This window comes from Antechinus flavipes, chromosome 6 (genome assembly GCF_016432865.1).
Source record: "Antechinus flavipes isolate AdamAnt ecotype Samford, QLD, Australia chromosome 6, AdamAnt_v2, whole genome shotgun sequence".
Taxonomy (NCBI): domain Eukaryota; kingdom Metazoa; phylum Chordata; class Mammalia; order Dasyuromorphia; family Dasyuridae; genus Antechinus; species Antechinus flavipes.
The window spans coordinates 72216726-72237663 of record NC_067403.1 but is presented as its reverse complement, the minus strand read 5'-3'; the positions used below and the strand labels follow the sequence as shown (position 1 = coordinate 72237663).

The 20938-nt window shown below is 37.6% G+C and overlaps 1 protein-coding gene across 4 annotated transcripts in view; it reads left to right on the top strand.

Annotated features, from left to right (window-relative positions):
* The window catches only part of ZNF827 (zinc finger protein 827), a 256534-nt gene that overhangs the window by 36132 nt on the left and 199464 nt on the right, over nt 1-20938 (top strand). For 2 of the 4 annotated variants that reach the window (XM_051965064.1, XM_051965063.1), the window contains exon 4: nt 12361-12411. The exons of the other annotated variants lie outside the window; for them this stretch is intronic. In XM_051965064.1, coding sequence (XP_051821024.1) covers nt 12361-12411 — 51 coding nt within the window. The remainder of the gene's footprint in view (nt 1-12360; nt 12412-20938) is intronic. 4 annotated transcript variants of the gene reach the window in all.

Sequence of the window (20938 nt, the reverse complement as noted above, 5' to 3'; positions counted from 1 at the left end):
AATAAATGGAAATACTAATGCGGAAGTTAGGAAGAACTTGGTTTTGAATTCAATCTCAGAAAGAATTCTGGACAATTCCTTAAACTTCTTCTAAAATTTCCAAATGAGGTTGATCCTGGTGACCTCCAACTATAAATCTTGAAATTACCCACTATTCCCTGGGAAAACCTTGATTGGGAAGGTTGTGGTAGGTAGTGGTGGGAAGGTGATTATATCAAGGGTTATGGGACCCTTCGAAAGGAAATATCACTGTCACTGTCATCATGCATTTATTAAATGGTCATTTGTCTCCCAGAGTGTGGAAGAACTCAGCCATATTCCTTAGTCCCAGTTAATATGTCAAAGTAGAGGTAAGAAACTGGAACCCATGAAGTCCCTGGAAGTTGAGGTCCCCAAATAGTAAATGTATAAAATCAGTGAAGATGTGACCCAAATAGTAGGAATATCCCCCCCCCAAAAAAAAAAAAAAAAAACCACTTGAGCTCCATACATACTCCCCTGGAAACCTGAGTATACAATTCATGCACTTATAAACAAAACCAGAAGAGAGATGATATGGCTACCCGGAGGTCACACCAGTGACTAAGTTTCTCCCTTAAATGAATGACTTTCTAGACCAGGCCAACATAGCTTTTCTAGAGAACAAAACCTTGGGAAAAGGAAGTGGGACATAAAGATATTTTTATCATTGCAAAAGACATCTTTGTGTGGCAAGCTTCCTTTTGGCAATTTAGAGGAATCATTCATATGGATTATTTAAAACAGTGACTAATTAACTCTTTCCAACCAATGCTACTATATCCATTATGTTTATTATCATTTTTATTTAAATGATTTGATTATAAGCTGGTTGGTAATTATCTTCAAAATTATTTATCAAAAAATTTATCTTCAAAATTATGTTATAACCATTATGCTTATCATAATTTTTATTTAAACTACTATTTGATTATAAGCTGGTTGGTAATTATCTTCAAAATTATTTATCATTATTTGTCCTAGAGTTGTACCTCATTAATATCAGATGCTCTTTACAGAATTTTGTTTTTGTTTTTGTTTTTTTTTTGCTGAGGCAATTGGGGATAAGTGACTTGCCCAGGGTCACACAGGTAGGAAGTGCTAAGTGTTTGAGGCCTGATTTGAACTTAGGTCCTCCTGACTGGTGCTCTATCCACTGTACCAACTACCTGCTCCCCGCTCTTTTTAAAAATTTTTCTTAAGGAAGCAGTCCAAAATCATATTTGTTTAATGCTCAGGTAGTCATATCTGAGATGAATGGAGTTGCTTTTATTTTATTTTTTTTCCTTTTCTTATTTGCTGTATGACAAAAGAAGGTGTTGGTATAGTGGAAAGAGCCCTGATCTTGGAGTCACAGGATTTGAGTGTGAATCATCTCCCTCCCATGTGTTCCTTCTGATACTGTGGGCAAATTACCACTTCTGAGCCTCAGTTTTAAAATTGGGTGATTGGACTCAATGGCCTCTAAGGTTCCTTCCGATTCTAAATCTATGATCTTTTGGGAGGAAATACAAAAATTCCGGCAAGCCAGAAAGAAAAGTGGTAGATTTGGATGCTAAATAACCTAGCATTTACATGGTCCTCAAAGTTTGCAAAATACTTGACAAATATTATCACATTTAAGTCTCAGAAAAACCCTGGGAAGGAGGTTGATGTTATTATTCCCAGTATGCACATGAAGACACTGAGATAAATAGAGGTTTAAATGATTTACTCAGGATCACACAGCTAGTATCAGAGGTAGGATTTGAATTCATATCTTCTTCACCCAGCTGATAGGTAAGAAGTCTTACATACTGGATACATCCTCTGAATAATCAATGGTTGGACCAAAAGTTTTTAGGAAAGATGAGGCTAGCAAGGCACAGTTCACATATATGCTTGCCACTGCAGTTTCTCCTTTTACTTCTACCAGTATCTGATACCAACTCATGCTTCAAATATTGAAAAACATTCTCCATTCTCATTTGGGCCTCACTACCAGCCTCTGAGGGGATATTACACGAATTATTACAGATAATGAACACTGAGGCTCATAGAGCTAAGAATAGTGAGCATTCTATAGAGAGGTAGGTGTCTTGCCCATGGTCACTGTCAGAGGCACAAGGTACCCTTGCTATCTATTTTCTGAATACATTGGACAATTGGATTTATGTGAAAATTCATTTCTACAAGACTTGGACAAAGAAGCTGCATTTTGATCATAATAGATTCCATTTAGCTGAAGATTTACCAAAAAACCTTGAATGACATAAGATGCTACAGAGAGAATAATAACAGCTGTATTTATATAGCCCTACTATGAGCCAGGTAAGAGGCAGCTCGCTGGCGCAGGGAGACCTGAATTCATATGTGGCTCTCACATTTATTAGCTGTGTAAGCCTCTTTGCCTTAATGCCCTAGAGAAGGAAATGGCCAACCCACTCCAGTGTCTTTGCCAGGAAAACCCCATGGACAGTATGGTCCATAGGATCATGAAGAGTTACATATGACTAATGACTGAATGACAACAATTTGCCAAGCACTGGGCTAAGTGCTTTACTATTATTATCTCATTTGATCCCCACAACCCCTAGGAGATAGGTGCTCTTTTACCCTCATTTTGCAGATGAGGAAATTGAGGTAAACAGAGGTCAAGTGATTTGCTCATGGCCACAAGTATCTGAAGCTGCATTTGAACTTAGTTCTTCCTGACTCCAGGCACTGTACCACTGAGCTGCCTCAGAATAAACAGAAATTGTTAAATAGCAGTTTTTCATGGTACTACTCAAGTGAATTACTTTACCTTAAGATGACCAAGGTGTCACAAGTTAGCTCTTATAGTGCAGGCTGCTTTCTTTTCTCTCTTTCTGTCTCTCTCTCTCTCTCTTTCTCTTTCTGTCTCTATGTCTCTCTGTCTCTCTGTCTCTCTCTTCTCTATCTCTCTGTGTCTCTGTTTCTGTCTCTCTCTTTCTCTCTCTTCCTCCTCCTCCTCCTTCTCACTCTCTCTTTTTCTCTCTCCCTCCCTTTCTCCTCCTCCTTTTTTCTCCTTTTTTCTCTCTCTCTGTGTCTCTCTCCCCTTCCTCTCTCTCCCCTTCCCAAATTCTCCTACTTCTCTTTCTCCTCTTCTTTCTTTCTCTTCTTCTTCCTCCTCCTCCTTCTCTCTTTCTCTTCCTCTTCTTCTTCCTCCTCTTTCTGTCTGTCTCCTACCTTCTTCTTCTTCTCCTCTCTCTCTCTCTCTCTCTCTCTCTCTCTCTTTCTCTCTCTCTCTCTCTCTCCCTCCCTCCCTCCCTTCTTCCCTCCTTCCCTCTTCTCTCTCTCTCTCTCTCAATCGACATAGCCAAAGGGTGTGTCCTTTCATTTATATATACATTGGTTATTCCAGCAGTCCAGCAGGCTGGTGAGCAAACTTTAACATGAAAGATTCATAGAAAATCTGTTTTAAAAAATTGAATCCAATATTTTCCCCTCCTCTGGCCAAAAAGGAAAAAAGTCAAGAGAGTTCTCCAATTTTTAGAAGAGGTGACTGAAAAATTGTTATCATTTTTATGCTTTGAGATGAAATACATTAGATGAATATACTTACTAACCAAATTTAGTTGGCTGTATTGACGTTCAGTGTTAAAGTATTAATAAAACATTTGATTCAATATTATTAAGGAAAAAGAATTCTCCAGTTGAAAATGTAGAGAAGGAGGCTTTCAGGCTCAATCTCCACAGCATCCAAAGAGCTCGTTTTTCTTATAAATGTCTAATTTTTTCAACTTTTCCATACTAAAGCAATTTTTTATTAAAGACTTGTATTAGAAAAGTTATTAAAATATGGACTTGGAGAGATCACAGAACCAGGATTCAGAGGAGGCAGGAACCTTTTTAAGCCATCTTTGTCCCATCTGATGAGGGAACTTAGATCTCTTAGGTTAGGTGGCACCTAAACAGATAGCAATAATCCATCAGGATTGGTATCTTGGACCTTCACCACTAAATGTGGGAAGACATTTTTCCTATTTTGCCCAGGATCTGTCACTTTTTGTCTTGGTCCCGTATAAGGGACCTGAGGGAAAGTCTTTATAGGGAAACTTAGAGGGAAAGATTCCTAGAGAGAAAACATTGGCAACTTGATGACCTATTACCCTTGACAATAAATTCCTGTTTTCTTTTTTGCCTTGCCTTTACAGACATAGTCTGAATGGAAAGTTCTTCAGTTTATTTAGTGATTTCTAGCCATCTGATGATATATCTAGTCATTTACCCAGAATGACAACAAAGCATGTTTAGGCTATTTTCTGGAAAACCAAGCTTCCCCCATCTCCATTTTTCCCCACTTGGTGAGCTTTTAGTTGGTCAAGCTGTAAACAAAAACACATTTAATTTTTGTTTTTCATCTTCATAATACAAAATTATAAGATGATAGTGACAGAAATGTCACCATCATTGACCAAGCATAAGCAGATCAGAGAAGGGGGTGGGGGAATCTGCTCTCATTCTCCCTTTCTCCATTTTGTTCAGGCACTGACTCATTCTCAAATGAAGTACAATCTGTGGGAAAGCCTTAGGTATAGGTCTGATTCAACTTTATAGTTTTTTTTTTAAATCAACTTGGTGGAGTGGGGGTGGGGAGGAGTTGGAAGGCTTCTGATGTTATCCATATAGGGAATCCTGAATGTGAAAACTTCTCAGAACGCAGATGCAGATCAAGAAACAGCACTAATATTAGCTTTTTGAAACACCCAGAGGCTCAGTGACTTGCCTTTAGTTACAAGAGCTAATATATATATATCTCAATATCAGATTCAGAATTTAAATGCCAAATTTCTTAATTCCAAAACTAGAGTTTGAAACCAGCCTCAAACATTTATCTTGTTGTATGCTCCTGGACAAATCACTTAATCTCTATCTGCCTCAATTTCTTCATCTGTAAAATAGGGATAATAATTAGGACCTACCTCCTAGGATCATATGAGATAAGAATTGTAAAGCACTTAGCACAGTGCCTGGCATATGGTAAGCACTACAAAAATGTTAGCTATTTTTATTATATTTCTAAAACATTTTATAAACCTTAAAGCATCATATAAATTTAACTGCAACTATTATTGTTGTTATAATAAGCCTCCCATTGCTTCATGGGTTAGACTCTCTGGAAATAGTAATAATATTAAATATAATATTTTAAGTTTACAAAGATCTTTATATGCCTTCTTTCATTTGAACCTCACAGTCCCCTGAGGGATTTAGCACCAGTTTAATTATCTCGATATTCCATGGGAGAGCTGAAACTTGGCGTAGTCACGTGATTTGCTCACGGTTCAAACAGCTACCTGTAGTTAGTTACAGCACCATTAAATGTCAGGGGTGAAATTTGAACCCTGGGCTGTATGGGCTCCAAGTTCAGGATTCTTCCCCTGTGTTATGCTACCTTTCTTTGGCCCCAATCATGCCCGCTTCCTTGTTTACAAACTTGGCCCTGCCTTTCCAGATTGTTCAAGATAATGATGGCAGCCGGCAGTGGGAAATCAGTTTGTCTCCCACATCTTCCTTTAAAAAAAAGGCAACCAAAAAATAAAAACCCCAGAGAGAAGCAACGAACCAAAATAATGACACGTAGGATTAGAATTTTTGAGGTATTTATTTAAATGTTGCCGAAAACATGTAAAGGAAGCCTGAAAGAGTTACAGCCAGTGTGGGACATGCTGGGAATGAGCTGACCTTGGGCTTGGTCATTTAGACAGAAGCAGCTCCATGACCTTTTTACCTTTTGGAGGTCAAGGGAGGTTCAGAGCAGGAAAAAGAAAAGAAAATGATTTTTAGTCCATATGGACTCTGGGACATGATTCATTTTGCCAGGTCATTGTATGTTTAATTTTGCTTGAAGCCTCTGCAGCTTTGCAGCTGTCCCTCTCTCCTCCACCGAGAGCTCTGTGCCCCTTGTAGGAGAGGTTACTTTAATGTGATCCTGTGTTCTTGGTGTCCGCCAGCCTGTTCCTCTAAAAGTTGATGGGGTTGGGAAGATTATGTCCATTTGCTCTAAAGATAAATGTCACACATTGATTCAGTTCTCTTTGAACCTGCTATTCTGTGGAAACTTAAGAATATAAATGGAAGAGTTAAAAAAAATTTTAAGGGCAGGTTTGAACTCTGGGGGAAAAAGAAGGCTGGTAAACTTTTCAGGATGCCTGGTAACTGAGTGGGCCCCGAAGGCAACAGGATTTCAGAGCATTATCATTCCCCCTAAAATGGTTTTTTCCCTAAGTGCAACTTAAATTTGCAGTCCACTGCTAGGAGTATTAACTCAGATAATTGCTGAGGGCACGGGTGTGATTTTTTTCAGCATGGCAATACGAGTATTTTTTAAGTCCAAGAAATGAAGTTGCTTCTGCTATTTCTGTTACTCCCAAGTCTTTGGTTCCTGGATTGTGGAAATGGGAATGATAGTACTCACAAGGGCAGTGAAGTGGGAAAAACATTGGATTTGAACTCAGGAAAAAATGTCTGGCCTCAGACACTAGGTGTATGACTCTGGGCAAATTATTTAGTTTCTATTTGGCTCAGGTTCCTCATCTGGAAAATGGGTATAATAAGAGCACCTATGTGCTTGGGTTAGTGTGAGGCTCAAAAGAGATAATATTTGTAAAGTACTTTAGACATGTATAAATGTTAGATATTATTGTTGTTGTTATTGCATGGTGAACAGGGTTGGAAAATTGTGGGCTATGTTACAATCTTGGTTCTACTATTCTATAATCTGGGACAAGTCACATCATCTCTCATAAAAGTCAATAAACTTGATCTCAGACCTTTAGTGGCTGTGTGACTCTAGACAAGTCATTTAACCTATTTTTCTCAGTTTCCTCATCTGTAAAATAAGTTGGAGAAGAGGATGACAATCACTCTAGTCTCTTTGCCAAGAAAAGTCATGAAGACAAGACTGAAAAAACTGAATAATCACAATGATGATGATGTGTCAGGCATTGTGCTAAGTGAAGGGGGTACAAAAAGAGGCAAAATACATCCCTTAAGAACTTTACAGTCTAAAGGGGGGAACAGCAGGCAAATAAATATATTGTATGAGATAATCTCTGTTATATAGGATATAGTATGTGTATGATATACATTAGGATATAATATAGGATAAATCTTACAAATAGAATAAATCAGGGATAACTAAAAGAGGAAAAGCATTGGAATAGAGAGGGGAAGGCTTCCTGTTGAGGGTGAGATTTTAGTCGGGATTGAAAGGAAGCTAGGAAGGTCAGTAGTCGGGGAAGAGGAGTGATGGCATTCTAGACCTGGGGGACAGCCAGAGAGAATGCCCAGAACTGAGATGGAGTGTCTTGTTTGTGGAATAGCCAGGTCAGTGTCATTAGATCAAAGAGTATGTTTTGGGGAGTACTAGATAACTTTAGTAACTGTTTTACTTTCCTGGTTCAGAAGCTTTCTGGCCTAGAGAAGATAAGATATGATAGTCAGATCCAGCTTTTTAAAGGGTTATCTTGAGGAAATGGGATTAGATTTGTTTTCATTGGCCCCAGGGGACTGACCGAGTTTCTGTGGAGAGGAGATTTTGGCTTAATTTAAGGAAAAACTTCCTCAGAATGAGTTGTCCAAAAGTGGGATGGCAGTCAGTGGCCTCCTTATCTCTAGAGGTCTTTAAGAGGAAGGTTGAAAGAGGTGGCTGCTGAAATTTCTTCTAACTGACATTCTGTAACTTAGAAGGTCTCTTCCAGCTCCTGATCTCTGATCCTCTGATTTCACTGCAAAATGAAGAATTCTAGTTTCCCATTTATCAGAAGGTGCCCATAGTGCTGGACTTGAAGCCAGAGATATGAGTTCAAATTCTGGCTTTGCCCTTCCTACCAGCATGACCACAGGAAAATCACTTAATTCTTTGGCTCTTAATTTCCTCAACTATAAAAGAAGAGATTTGGGCTAGATTACCTCTCATATCCTTCCAGTTCTAAATCAATTCTCCTATTATCCTCTGACCTTTCCACCAGTATTAAATCCCTGGCTAAGTATAACTGAACAAATATTAGTTGTGTGTATCTTATTTCTGGATCTTTATAGTTTAACTCTGAAGTTTCACTATGAGTTCGTGGCTTTCTAGTTTCACATTAAAGAGAAAATGTCGTAGTTCCTGATGAGCTTTAAAATCAACCTGTATATAGCTGCCAATAACATAGTTGATTATTGTTTTGGAAGTGAATTATGTAAGGCCCATAGCTACTGAGTCAGAGAGCAGGGGAAGTCATTACATGGTCCTGAAACCCAGGGGGAAGACTTATTTCTGGAGATTGGAGCAGAAGCTGGTCAGGATGAGAATGAAGTTCCTGCCTTAAATTGGGGATTCCGGTGCCTGCAGCTAAGAGTGGAGTATCAGGTTTTTGAAGTGCTGAGATAGGGATGTTTGTTGTGTAATTGTTTCTAGCTGTGTCTAACTCTTCATGACCCCATTTGGGGTTTTCATGGCACAGTTAACTGGGGGTACTTTGCCATTTCCTTCTCCAACTCATTTTACAGATGAGGAAACTGAGGTAAGCAGAGTGAAGTGACTTATCCTGAGTCACACAGCTGCTAAGTGTCTGAGGTCAGATTTGAACTCATGAAGATGAATTACATCTTCCTGACTCTGGGCCCAGAACTACCCACTCACTCTCCCTAGTTGCCTGAGATACTTTCTTCAACCTTCGCCCTTATTCCAACATCCAGCCCAGGTAAGATTAGCTCTGCTGATTCAGTTCTAGAAGTGAGATGTAGAAGGAGGGTTTCAGTTGAATGAAAAAGAAAGAATTCCTAAAGATTAAGTCCTAGAAAGACTAAGACATCTGGGCCTTTAAGAGATCAGTGGAAGATTAACCAATCGGGTTTCTTTAACTTAGTAAATGCCCCCTTTGTTACTTTAAATTCCTGTTTGGAGTGGAAAAGGTGCCGGGTTTAAAATCTGAGGGCCTAAGTCCTTTTGTCATTTGCCACTCATCACTGATAATAGTAGGACGAGGTCACTTAATCTCTAGGCCCCCACTTTTTTTAGTCTGTAAAATGACCTCTAAACCTCCTTCCAGCTTTCAATCTTTGACCTTATGGATGCTCTAGAGCTATAAATTACAGATAATTTAGTGATCCGTACTGGTGAATAGAGTTTGCACATTGAAAATTCCAGACATCAGTTAAATTGCAGTTTCAAATCTAAGTAAAAATATTTCCTTTGTAGTGATGAGTAATAAAATGAAATAAATTAGTAAATAAATAAATGAAATTAATTTAAAAAATAAATTCCTCCTCACACCTAAAAGAAAAAGGTGTTATTTGAGTATTCTACATAGCTTGATTACATAAATGATCTGTGAATTTTTTATCCTCAGCCCAAGTATCACTGTTCACATCAGAGTAGACGATCTTCATAAATTTGGGGCATCTGGATGCTTACTAGGTGTGTGACCCTGGACAACGTAGTTGACCTCTATGTGCCTCAGTTTCTTCATCTGATAAAGGAGGATGATAATAATACTTACCTCCTATGGTTGATGGGAGGATCAAAAGAGATAATAACTGTAAAGTGTTTAGCACATAGTACTTTATAAATGTTAGCTATGATGATGAGGATGATGTGACTAGATAGCCACATGATTTGGGAGTCAGTTTGGTGATGAACCTTTCTAAATTTAGTAAGGGCTATTACTCAGTCCATAAATATTTGGATATTCTCTGGCTGTTCCTCAAAGGGCTTTCATTCCTTCTCTGAATCTTTGAGGACCCAGGATCACCTCTCCCTTCACAGAAAGGCATCAGAGAAGGGCAAGAGAAGAATATCCTAATAACCCCTTTGAAACATCAAAGAGAATCATAAAAATGTCACATTTGGAAGATATTGTTATGTCATGTTATAGAAATGACATCTGTCCGAGAACCACAACATCTCCCACAACTTTTCATCATCCAGCTTTTCCTTGCAATGTCTAACAAGGGGGAATTCACTATACCCTAAGGTAGTCCATTGCATATCAAGTCATTGTTCAGGAAGCTTTTCCTTATTTGAAACCAAAATTTATAACTTTTAATCACTAATCTAGGACCAGGCAGAAGAAGACAAATTTCTTTTTTCATAAGACACTCCTTTCCATGCTTCAAATCAGTACCATCTTCCCTCCCATCTCCAGACATCCTTACTTTTTTCAATTGATTCTCATACAACATGACAGGAGACCTTTCACAGGTGACTCTCCTCTGAAACTCACCAGTTTATCTGTGTCCTTCCTAAAATCTGGTTTCCCCAGACTCCCGATGTGGTCTGACCAGGGCAAAGTGCTGCAGACTACTTCTATTAATAAGCCTCTCTTAATATAGTTTAAGATTCCATTAGCTTTTTTTTTGGCTGCCATATTACTCTGCTGTTTCATATTGAGTATACTGTCCATTAAATTATTCAGATCCTTTTTTCATATGAATTGCTTTCTATCTATGCCTCCCCCATTTTTTTACTATAAAATTGATTTTTTGAACCTGAGTAAGATTTTACATTTAATCCAACATTCTAGACTTTCAAGATCATTTTGGATCCTGACCCTGTGGTCCAACTTGTTAATTATTCCTTACAGTTTTGCCTCACTTGCGAATAGGAACCTTTATCTGTACCTTTATCTGAGTCATTGATTAAAAAAAAAAAAAAAAAAAAGGATGAGACAACACAAGACCAAGGACAGACTCTAACAGGATTGTTGTTCAGTTGTTTCCAAATTTCTATGACCCTATTTGAGGTTTTTTTTTTTTTTTTTTTTTTTTTTCTGGCAAAGATACTGGAGTAGTTTGTCATTTTCTTCTCCAACTCATTTTGCAAATAAGAATACTGAGGCAAACAGAGTTAAGTGACTTACTCAGAGTCACATAGCTATGTAAGGGTCTAGATTCAAACTCAAAAAGATAAATCCTTTTGACTTTAGGCTAGGCATTCTATCCACTGCACCTACCTGGCTGCCTCGCTTTACTAGGGACCACTTTCCAAATTGATAACCAAATACTATACTATTTCTTTGGCATAAGCCATTTAGTCCTTGTTCATTCCATTTAACTGTGCTCTTTTCTAGTCTACATCTCTATCCTGCCTGCAAGTTTAATATGAAATATTTGCCAAAATCTTGGCAAATTATTGATCTACTAGTTTAATAATCTTGTTAAAGAAGAAAGGGATGATAGACTGGAATATGCTGTTGTTTGACCAATCAATCAGCAAGTTTTCAGGAAGTATGTCAGGCACTTTATCAGGCAACCAAGAAGCCTTGAATTCTCAAAGGATGAAACACTATGATTTGTGATCACTGATTCCTTTCCTACATCTCTGTAATAATTCAAAGCCAAACTCGTTAACCTCTAAACTGGCAAATTCTACTTTATTTCTTTACTAGAAAAAAAATGGGACAATATTTGCCCTCCATTGGTTCACTCTCCTCTCTTCTAAGATCTTTCCAAGTTCAGTAGTCTCATCTGAGCCAGTTCATTCAGTGCCCTGGAGGGTAGTTTGTCTGGGGTTGGTGACCTGAACTCATCAAGAGCAGCTAGGTGCTTTCTTTCTATTTCACTACTCATTTTGGGCTTTTAACCTGTGATTCATAATTCCCTCTCCTCCCCCATCCTCCCTCCGTTCTTTCTAGTTGAAGGATTATTTTCTTTGGCTGAGAAAATGGAAACAAAATAGAAGTTAAATAATTTGGCTTTCTCTCTATTGTTCGTTACCATCCTATATTCCTAAATAGGAATCCTATTCCTTCTTTGATCCTTTGGTTTTTCCAACATAGCTTTAAACTGCCCCCCACCACCATTTCTGATCATTGGAATAATAGAAGCTCACTTTCATGGGAGTTTATTATTTACAGAGCTCTGACCTCTCAATAAGCTTATGGTAGGAGTAGGTAATAGAAGTAGTATGATGGAACAGGAAGGGATACTGGATTTAAAATCAGAAAGTCTGGGTTAATATTAATTTCTCATTTGTAAAATGAGCAGTTATGTGCACAGTGGATAGAGTATTAAGCCTATAGTCAGAAAGACTCAAGTTCCTGAGTTCAAATCCAATCTTAGAAACTCCCTATGGCTGCATGACCTTGAGCAAGTTACTTTACTCTATTTGCTTCAGTTGCTTCATCTGTAAAATGAGCTGGAGAAGGAAATGGCAAAAGTACTCTCTCTGTGCCAAGAAATCCCCAATGGGATCATGTAGAGTTGGACATATCTGAAAAACAAGTGGATATTTGTAAATTGATGATGTTCTCCAAGGCCCCTTCCAGATCTAAGGTCCCCAACCCCAATTTTAGGAAAATAGCATCCCAGATATTATTCAAATCAGTCCTTATTTTTTATTCCGTTTTACAGATGAGAAGACTGAACGTCTGGTCTGTGACATGACATTTTCCTCTTCCCATAGTAAGTGATAGAATGGGGACCCAAATTCTAGGCAGCTCATGGGTACTGGAAAGAACCCTGGGTTTGAAGAGGGCTAAGGCTCCATCTCCAGCACCTGTGACTTGAGTGATATGCAACATTCAATTCAAATGGACTCAATGAGTATTTCTAAGCATACCATACTGGGCCATGGTGGAAGATAGGAGATACAAAGACAGAAAGGAAGATAAGTACAAATTCTAAGCAAAGTAAACATGAAAAAATTTCCTAGGGTAGAGAAATGGAGAAAGGAAGGAAGGAAACACACATTTATTAAATAACCTACTAGGTGACAGCATTTTACAAAATATTAACACATTTGATCCTCATGATGAACCTGTGACATAAATGCTAATATTATCCCCACTTTACAGGTGACCAAACTGAGGCAGGCAAAAGTCAAGTGATTTGCCTAAAGTTTTACACCACTAGTCAGTGTCTGGATTTGAACTCAATTCTTACTGGTTTCAGTTCAAGCAGCAGCATTGTTGTATCCATTGAGCCAATTAGGGTTGTCTCAAAAGGCAGGATTGTTAGAAGAATTAGTCATTCTGATAATTGAGCCTTTTCTGTAGGAGAGAATATTGAGTTTGAGGATGGGGGGAATCTTCTTACCCAACCCTCAGTTTCTTCATCTGAAAAATGTAGTGTTTGAACCAAATAATCTTTAAGCTCCTTAAACTACTCTCTTAGGTCCCTCAATCCTGTGATTCTATATCCATTGTTCTTTCCATTCATCATATCAGTGGTATATTCCACGATGAAGTTGAAGGAAGAGGGACAGATCATTATTATTCAGAGGGACAGAGTACTAGGATCTAGATTTCTAGGTCTCCTTGTGTGTATTAGGATGTTTATACAGAAAATATTTGTTTTGGCCTTCCGAAAAAATAAACAATAATAGCACTTAATATGTATATAGAATTTTAAAATTTGCAAAGCACTTCGCCTGTATTATCTTTTTGTTTTTCACAATAATTCTGAGGTAGATGCTAGTATTAACTTTACCCACTCATCTACCCAAAGAAAATGAGCATTTCTAAACATAGAAGAAAACTTAAATCAGGCATTAAAAATAAAATATAGGTGATCCACTAAAAACACTTGTTGATTAAAAAAATAATTATTAATGGAAGGTGTTTGTGTGAACAGCCAATGAAAGCGGTTTGTTTGTATGGTAAAGTTTTAAAAAGTAAGTTGTTTTTTTCAGAGAGAATAATATACATAATCAGTTGAAAATAGATATCTATCTTACCTGACTGGAAAGAAGGAGAGGAGGCAATTAAGTATATCAGTATAGGGACTTATTGAAGAGAGGACAGATCAGTGAAGCTGGTAGACAGAAGCAAAACACTGGTGAGGAGGGAAAGGATAAAATGAACAAACAAGAGGAAAAATAGGATGGAAGGAAACACAAAGATAGTACCATAAGGCTGAATGTGCAAATTAGAAGAGCAAGAAATAGCTTCTCTGTCAGATCTATGGGGAGGAGAAGAATTCATGACAAAAGACAGAGAGTATTACAAAAATGCAAAATAGATCATTTTGATTATATTAAGTTTAAAAACTGGTATAAACAAAACCAATGCAACCAAGATTAGAAGAAAAACAGAAAACTGGGAAACAATCTTTACAGCAAATGTCTTTGATAAGGCACTCAGTTATCAAATATATAGAGAACTGAGTCAAGTTTATAATAATATAAGCCATTCCTCAAAGGACATGAGCAGTATTCAGATGAAGAAATCCAAACTCTCCACAGGCATATAAAGAAGTATTCAAAATCACTTTTGAATAGAGAACAATAAATTAAAACAATTCTGGGGTACCACCTCACACCTATCAGATTGTTAATGTGACAAAAAATGAAAATGATAAATATTGGAGAGGAAGTGAGAAAAATTGGGACACTAATACACTATTTGTGGAGTTGTAACTGATCCAATCCTTTTGAAGAGACAGTATCAGAATTATTGGACTACCTGAAACCATAATCAAAAAGAGGATTTGTATAATATCTTTCAAGAAATTATCAAGGAAAACTGCTCTCATGTCCTAGAACCAGAGGACAAAATAGGTATTGAAAGACTCACTGATCACTTGAAGAAAGAAATCCCTATATAAAAAGTCCAAGGAATATTGTAGCCAGATTCAAGTCAAAGAAAAATACTGCAAATGACCAGAAAGAAACAATTCAGATTTCAGGGAGTCGCAATAAAGATTACACAGGACTTGGTACTTTCAACATTAAAGGATTGGAGATCTTGGAACATGATATTTTGAAAGGCAAAAGAGCTAGGATTACAATTAAGAATCATTTTCCTGGCAAAATTAAACATAATACATAAAGGGGAAAAAAGTATCACTAATAGTACAACTAGAAGAAATATATATAGGCAGAGGGTATGGGAATGAGGTGAATTTGAGGGAAAGAAAAAAATAAGGAATGAGAAAGGAGTACATTGGGTGCCAAAGAAAGGGAGAGGTGGAAGGGTGTAAGTTATTTCATATGAAAAGGTGCAAAAGACCTATTACAGTGAAAGGGAAGATGGGAGGATAAGTAATGAGCATCATTTGAATGTAATTCACTTTAGCATTGATTGAAAGTATTGTCTTCCCATATAGGGATGTAAACAGTTTAACTCTGTTTCTTTCCCCCTTTTTGCTTGTTTATTCTTCTCTTAGGTCTTGTTATTAGAGGCCAAAATTTTGGTTTACTTCTGGCCTTCTCTTTATGAAAGCTTGAAATCCTTCTATTTCATTAAATGATCATTCCCCCCACCCCCACCCCCACTGATGCATTATGTTTAATTTTTCCAGGTAAGTAATTCTTAGTTGTAGTTCTGGCTTCTTTGCCTTTTGAAATATTGTGTTCCATGACCTCCAATCCTTTAATGTTGAAAGTGCTAAGTCCTGTTTAATCCTGATCATGACTCCCCAATATTTGTATTATTTCTCTCTGTACATTTCTGTTACATTTTTTCCTTGAGCTGATAGTTTTGAAATTTGATTATAATGTTTCTTGTAGTTTTTATTTTATGATTTCTTTCCTGAGTCTCTTTCAACACCCACTTTGCCCTCTGTTTCCAGAACATGGGGGAAATTTTCCTTGATAATTTCTTGAAAGATATTGTTCAGTCCTTCTTTTGATAATGACATACAGATAGTCTAATAATTCTGACATGGTCTCTCCTGGATCTATTTTTCCAGGTCATTTGTTTTTTCCATGAGGTATTTTATATTTTCTTCCATTTTTTTCTTTTTTCTTTCATTTTTTTTAAAGAATTGATTGATGTCTAATAGAGTCATTCGCTTCTATTTGCCCAATTCTAACTTTTAAGTACTTATTTTCTTCAATTAGTTTTTATACTTTCTTTTTCCATCTGGCCAATTATATTCTTTAAAGAGTTGTTTTCTTCAGTGGATTTTTGTATCTCTTTCTCCATTTGGCCAATTTTACTTTTTAATCAGTATTCCAAGTTGTTGACTCTTTTTTCATAATATTCTCACATCACTCTCATTTCTTTCCCTAATTTTTCTTCTCCTTCTCTTATATGATTTTTAAGTTCCTTTTTGAATTCTTTCATGAGTTTGGGGGTTTTTTGGCCTTGAGATCACTTCCCATTTTTTTTTTTTGAGGTTTTAATGTCTGTAGGAGTTGACATTCTTGTCCTCTTCTGGGTTAGTGCCTTGGTCTTCTCTGTCATCATAGCAACTTTCTATAGTCAGATTTTTGTTGTTGTTGTTGTTGTTTGCTGATCCTTTTTTTCCTTTTCCTTTTCCTTTAAATTTGAGCTCTGTTCCCTAGGGGGAATCACTGTCTCAGGCTTCTTGTGCTAGTGGCTGCTGGCTCTAGCTGTTTGCCTAAAGCTGCACTGATGTTGCTCTGATGCCCATAGGGGACTCTTTTCTGGTGCTGCACTGAATGAGTGGAAGGGAGTGTGGTGCTGCTGGGAGCTGTAGTCTGATAGCTTACTTGCCTCTTATCTGGGGTCCTAGTGCTGGTTTCTAGAGTGTGCTACCCAGTAGGGTGTTTCTGCATTTCTCCAGGGGCTACATTCAAAGCATATAGTGGTTCCCAGAGCTGGAATCTGATGGGTCCCCAGGCTATGCTAAGACACATGTAGATCCTGATTTTGGTGTTTGCCTGCTCCATCATATTGAAATTTAAGATCTTTTTCTGTTTTGCTGAGATGAAGCTTGCTGCTGAGTCATTGAAAAATTTCCTATCTTATCCTTTTATCTACATAAGATGGACCTCTCTTGCTGATCTTCTAAGTTTCCTGGCCTAAAAAATTGTTTCACTCTGTCTCCTTGCTGGTTATGTTGTTCCAGGATCTATCTTGAAGCAGTATTTTATGGTTGCCTGGAGGTGAACATGGGGAAGTTACAGCAATGTACTGATTACTCTACCATCTTGACTCCCAGAAGTCCAAATGGAGCTAATATTTTATATAATGGAAAACACTAGAGTGGGAGTTAGGAATAGAATACAGCTCTTGTAACTTTGAGAAGTTTTGTTTTGAACATTGAATAACATATGTAATTTAACTATTTAGTAGGCTGCCGAATCTCTTAGAACTTTGTAGTTCTTCACTTGTTTTTCACTCGGGTCTAATTTTTTATGATTCCATTTGGGGTTTTCTTGGCAAAGAAACTTCAGTGCTTTGCCATTTCCTTCTTTAGATCATCTTCCTCCTCCCTCAGTAGTATTTTATTTTTTCAAATTCATGTAAAGATAGCTTTAACATTCATTTTTTAAGACTTTGTGTCCCCAATTTTTCTCTCTCCCTCTCTTACTGCTCCCCCCCAAAAAAAATTACTTGAACAAGAAGTAATCTGATATAGGCTAAATATGTGCAATCCTTTTAAACATATTTCCATATTTTTCACATTATGCAAGAAAAATTAAACCAAAAGGGAAAAAAGCCAGGAGAAAGAAAGACAAACAAGCAAAAAGATGAAAATACAATGCTTCGATTCACATTCCGTCTCCATAGTTTTCTCTGTGAATGTAGGTAGCATTTTCCATCCCAAGGCTATTGGAATTGTCTGTGTTGATGAGAATATATGTCTATCATAGTTGATTATCATATAATCTTCTTTTTACTGCACATAATATTCTCCTGGTTCTTCTCACTTTACTCACATATGTTTATGTAAATCTTTCCAGGCTTTTCTGAAATCAGCCTCCTCATCATTTCTTACAGAACAATAATATTCTATAACATATATGTACCATAACTTATTCAGCCATTCTCCAACTGATGGGCATCCACTCTGTTTCCAGCCCCTTGCCACTACAAAAAGGCCTGCCACAAACATTTTTGCACATGTGGATCCTTTACCGTTTTTTATTTTAGAGATGAGAGATTGAAGCAAACAGGATTAAATAACTTGCCTGGAATTACATGGGGAGTAACTCTCTGAAGGTGGACTTAATTTCACAAATGGTCCTCCTAACTTCAAGCACTCTATCCACTGTACTACTAGCTTACCCTATTTGGGACTTTACTTATCTGTGAAGTGAGGTTGGACTTTAATGTATTGTGAAAAGAACCCTAAATTTCATAGGCACAAGACTTGAGTTCATATCTAATTCTATCACCTGATTCATTTTGAAGAGGTCACATTCTTCCTTGGGCCTCAGTTTCCTCTTCTGTAAAATAAAGGGATTGAGTTAGAGAATTTCAGAAGCCCCCTTTAGTTCTAAATCTCATGGTCCTATTCATTCCTGTTTATACAGTTCTCCTACCCCCCCACCCAGCCAATGTTTTGTGAAAAACAATATTGGAGAGGCACCATGGTGTGAGAAATAGAGAGCTGGCCTCCAGAGTCAGGAAGAATTAAGTTCATATTGTGCTTGGTAACCCTGGCAAGTCATTTGACCTCTTAGTGACCCAGGCAATACTCTAGGATTTTAAATGGCACAACAATGTCTGATTTGCATTGGGAGAAATAATTCTGAAATTCCTTACATGGATGAAATCCTTAGTGTGGATCAAATGCCCTCCTACTCACCCCCAAACCCATCCGGAATATGAGTCCAGCCAACTCCACTAGGTTAGTAACTATTTAGATTTAAATATATTTCAACATATGAAGTATCATAATAACTTTTCAGCTACTCTGAGTCCCCATTTTTTGTCCATTTAGCCTCATTCAGTTTTCTTCTTCTAAATTTTTTGAGTATTTATATCTTTTGTTATTTTATCAATTTCATGTCCAAATACCAACTAGCATGTCACCTGACTCTTGCAAATATACAATGTTCCTCACTCATAAGTCCTCCTCCTCCCTTCCCATTTGTAAATGGATTGGGAAAGCATTTATAAAATACTTACTGTGTGCTAAGCATAGGGGATAAAGCAAGACAGCTCCTGGTCACATTTTTTTTTAATTTTATAATAACTTTTTATTGACAGAACCCATGCCAGGGTAATTTTTTTTTACAACATTATCCCTTGCACTCGCTCCTGTTCCGATTTTTCCCTCCCTGCCTCCAACCCCTCCCCCAGATGGCAAGCAGTCCTATATATGTTAAATATATTGCAGTATATCCTAGATACAATATATGTGTACAGAACCAAACAGTTCTCTTGTTGCACAAGGAGAATTGGATTCAGAAGGTAAAAATAACCCGGGAAGAAAAACAAAAATGCAAACAGTTTACATTCATTTCTCCTGGTCACATTTTAATGAAGGAAACAACATGAAAAGGAAGCAGGAAGAAAGAAGAAGGGAAGAAAATTCATTTTTCTTGACTATACTACAGGCATAAAGTTCTCAGTCTTATAATCACAAGCATCTAATTTCAGAATTTTTGTACTTCCATTTACATTGTTGTAGTCATCGACACATTGTTTTATAACTCACTGTCTGCTGATTCAGGAACAATGTTTTTTAAAAATGAATTTAATTGTTTTTGAATCCCAGCAAAAGTACTTTTAAAAAATGTCTCCCTAAGCTATGAATCAAATTCCTGTCTGTGTGTAGGCAAGTCCTATCTGTCAGTGTGTAAACAGGTTGGGCTCTTTTTGTGGGCGTCAACATAAATTTGATTCACACACAATCTTGTGCACTTTTGTAGGCATTCTCACTTCCTCTGAGACTTATCAAACTGTTACAACCCTTTTCCTTCATTTGAAATTCTAGGTTTATATTAATCACATTTCTATAACCTAATTAATATAACATTTAATAATGTTTCTATAATGGTAAATATTTATAAAGTATCTTTCTCACAATAGCCCTGGCAGGTAGGTAGGACAAAATATTATCTACAACTTACAAAAGAGAAGCCCAAATTCCAAGGGTGACTCAGCCACAATAACACTCACAACAGGTAAATAGCAGTCAGATATGGCATCCAGTCCCTGACCTAAGGTCCACTGTTCTTTCATCACGGTATGCTGCTTTCCCTTTTTTCAAACTGGCTCTTTCCCCTCCTACTTGAAACTATTCATTGTCTTGGCCTTCGGTAGACACCCATTATGTGATCATCTACCATGTACCAGCCACTATGCTAAGATCTGGGGATACAAAGAGAGACAAAAGGCAGTTCTTTCTATCAGGAAACTCACATTCTAGTGAAAGAGAGAACACACAGACAACTTTATACAACTAAGCTCCATATAGGAAAAAATTGGACGTAATCACCAGAGGGAAAGGGGCATCAGGAAAGGCTTTGTATAGAAGGTGGGATTTTCTATTTATCTTAAAGGGAAGCTTGGGAAGCTAGGAGGCAGAACTGAATAGGGAGAACATTCTAGGGATGAGGGACTGCCAGTGGAAAGGCCTGGAGTTGAGTAATAGAGTATCTTGTTGTAGAACAATAAGGTAGCCACTGTCACTGGACTTCAGACTAAATCGTTAGACTAGAAAGGTGTGTGTGTGTGTGGGGGGAGGTGTAGGTTAGGAAAGGTTTGATTACCAAATAGATGATTTTATATTTGATTTCAGAGGTAACGGAACCACTGGGATTTATTGAGTATATATGGGGGTTGGAAGGATGGGAGGAGTGATGTGCTCAGACTTGAGTTTAAGGAATATCACTTTGGCAGCCAAACAGAGAATAGAGTGAAATGGGAAGAGACCACCAGTAGAGATTCACCAGCAGTAGTCCACACATGAGGGGGATGAGAGCCTGCACTGGGATATCTCTCTCCTTTCCTCTCACTGCTTTCTTCACTCCCTTTCTCCTCCTTCCTTACCATCTCCCTGCCAACTCTGAGTCTCTCTTCTCCAAAACCATTGACTTCTGACTTAGTCTTGACTAAAGATAGCTCTCCCTGACTTAAGAGATAGATTGGGTCTACCATTCTTATTCTTGCCTTTTCAGGATCCGACCTTTAGAACTGGAAGGCACCTGACAGTCTTTATTTAGAATTGGACCCTTTATAATATAGCGGAGATATTGGCCTGAGATCACAGAAGGAATATGTACTAATGACACAACTTTGAGCTCACTTCCTCAGTTTGAGAGGGTGCACGATTTCCCTTGTACCAC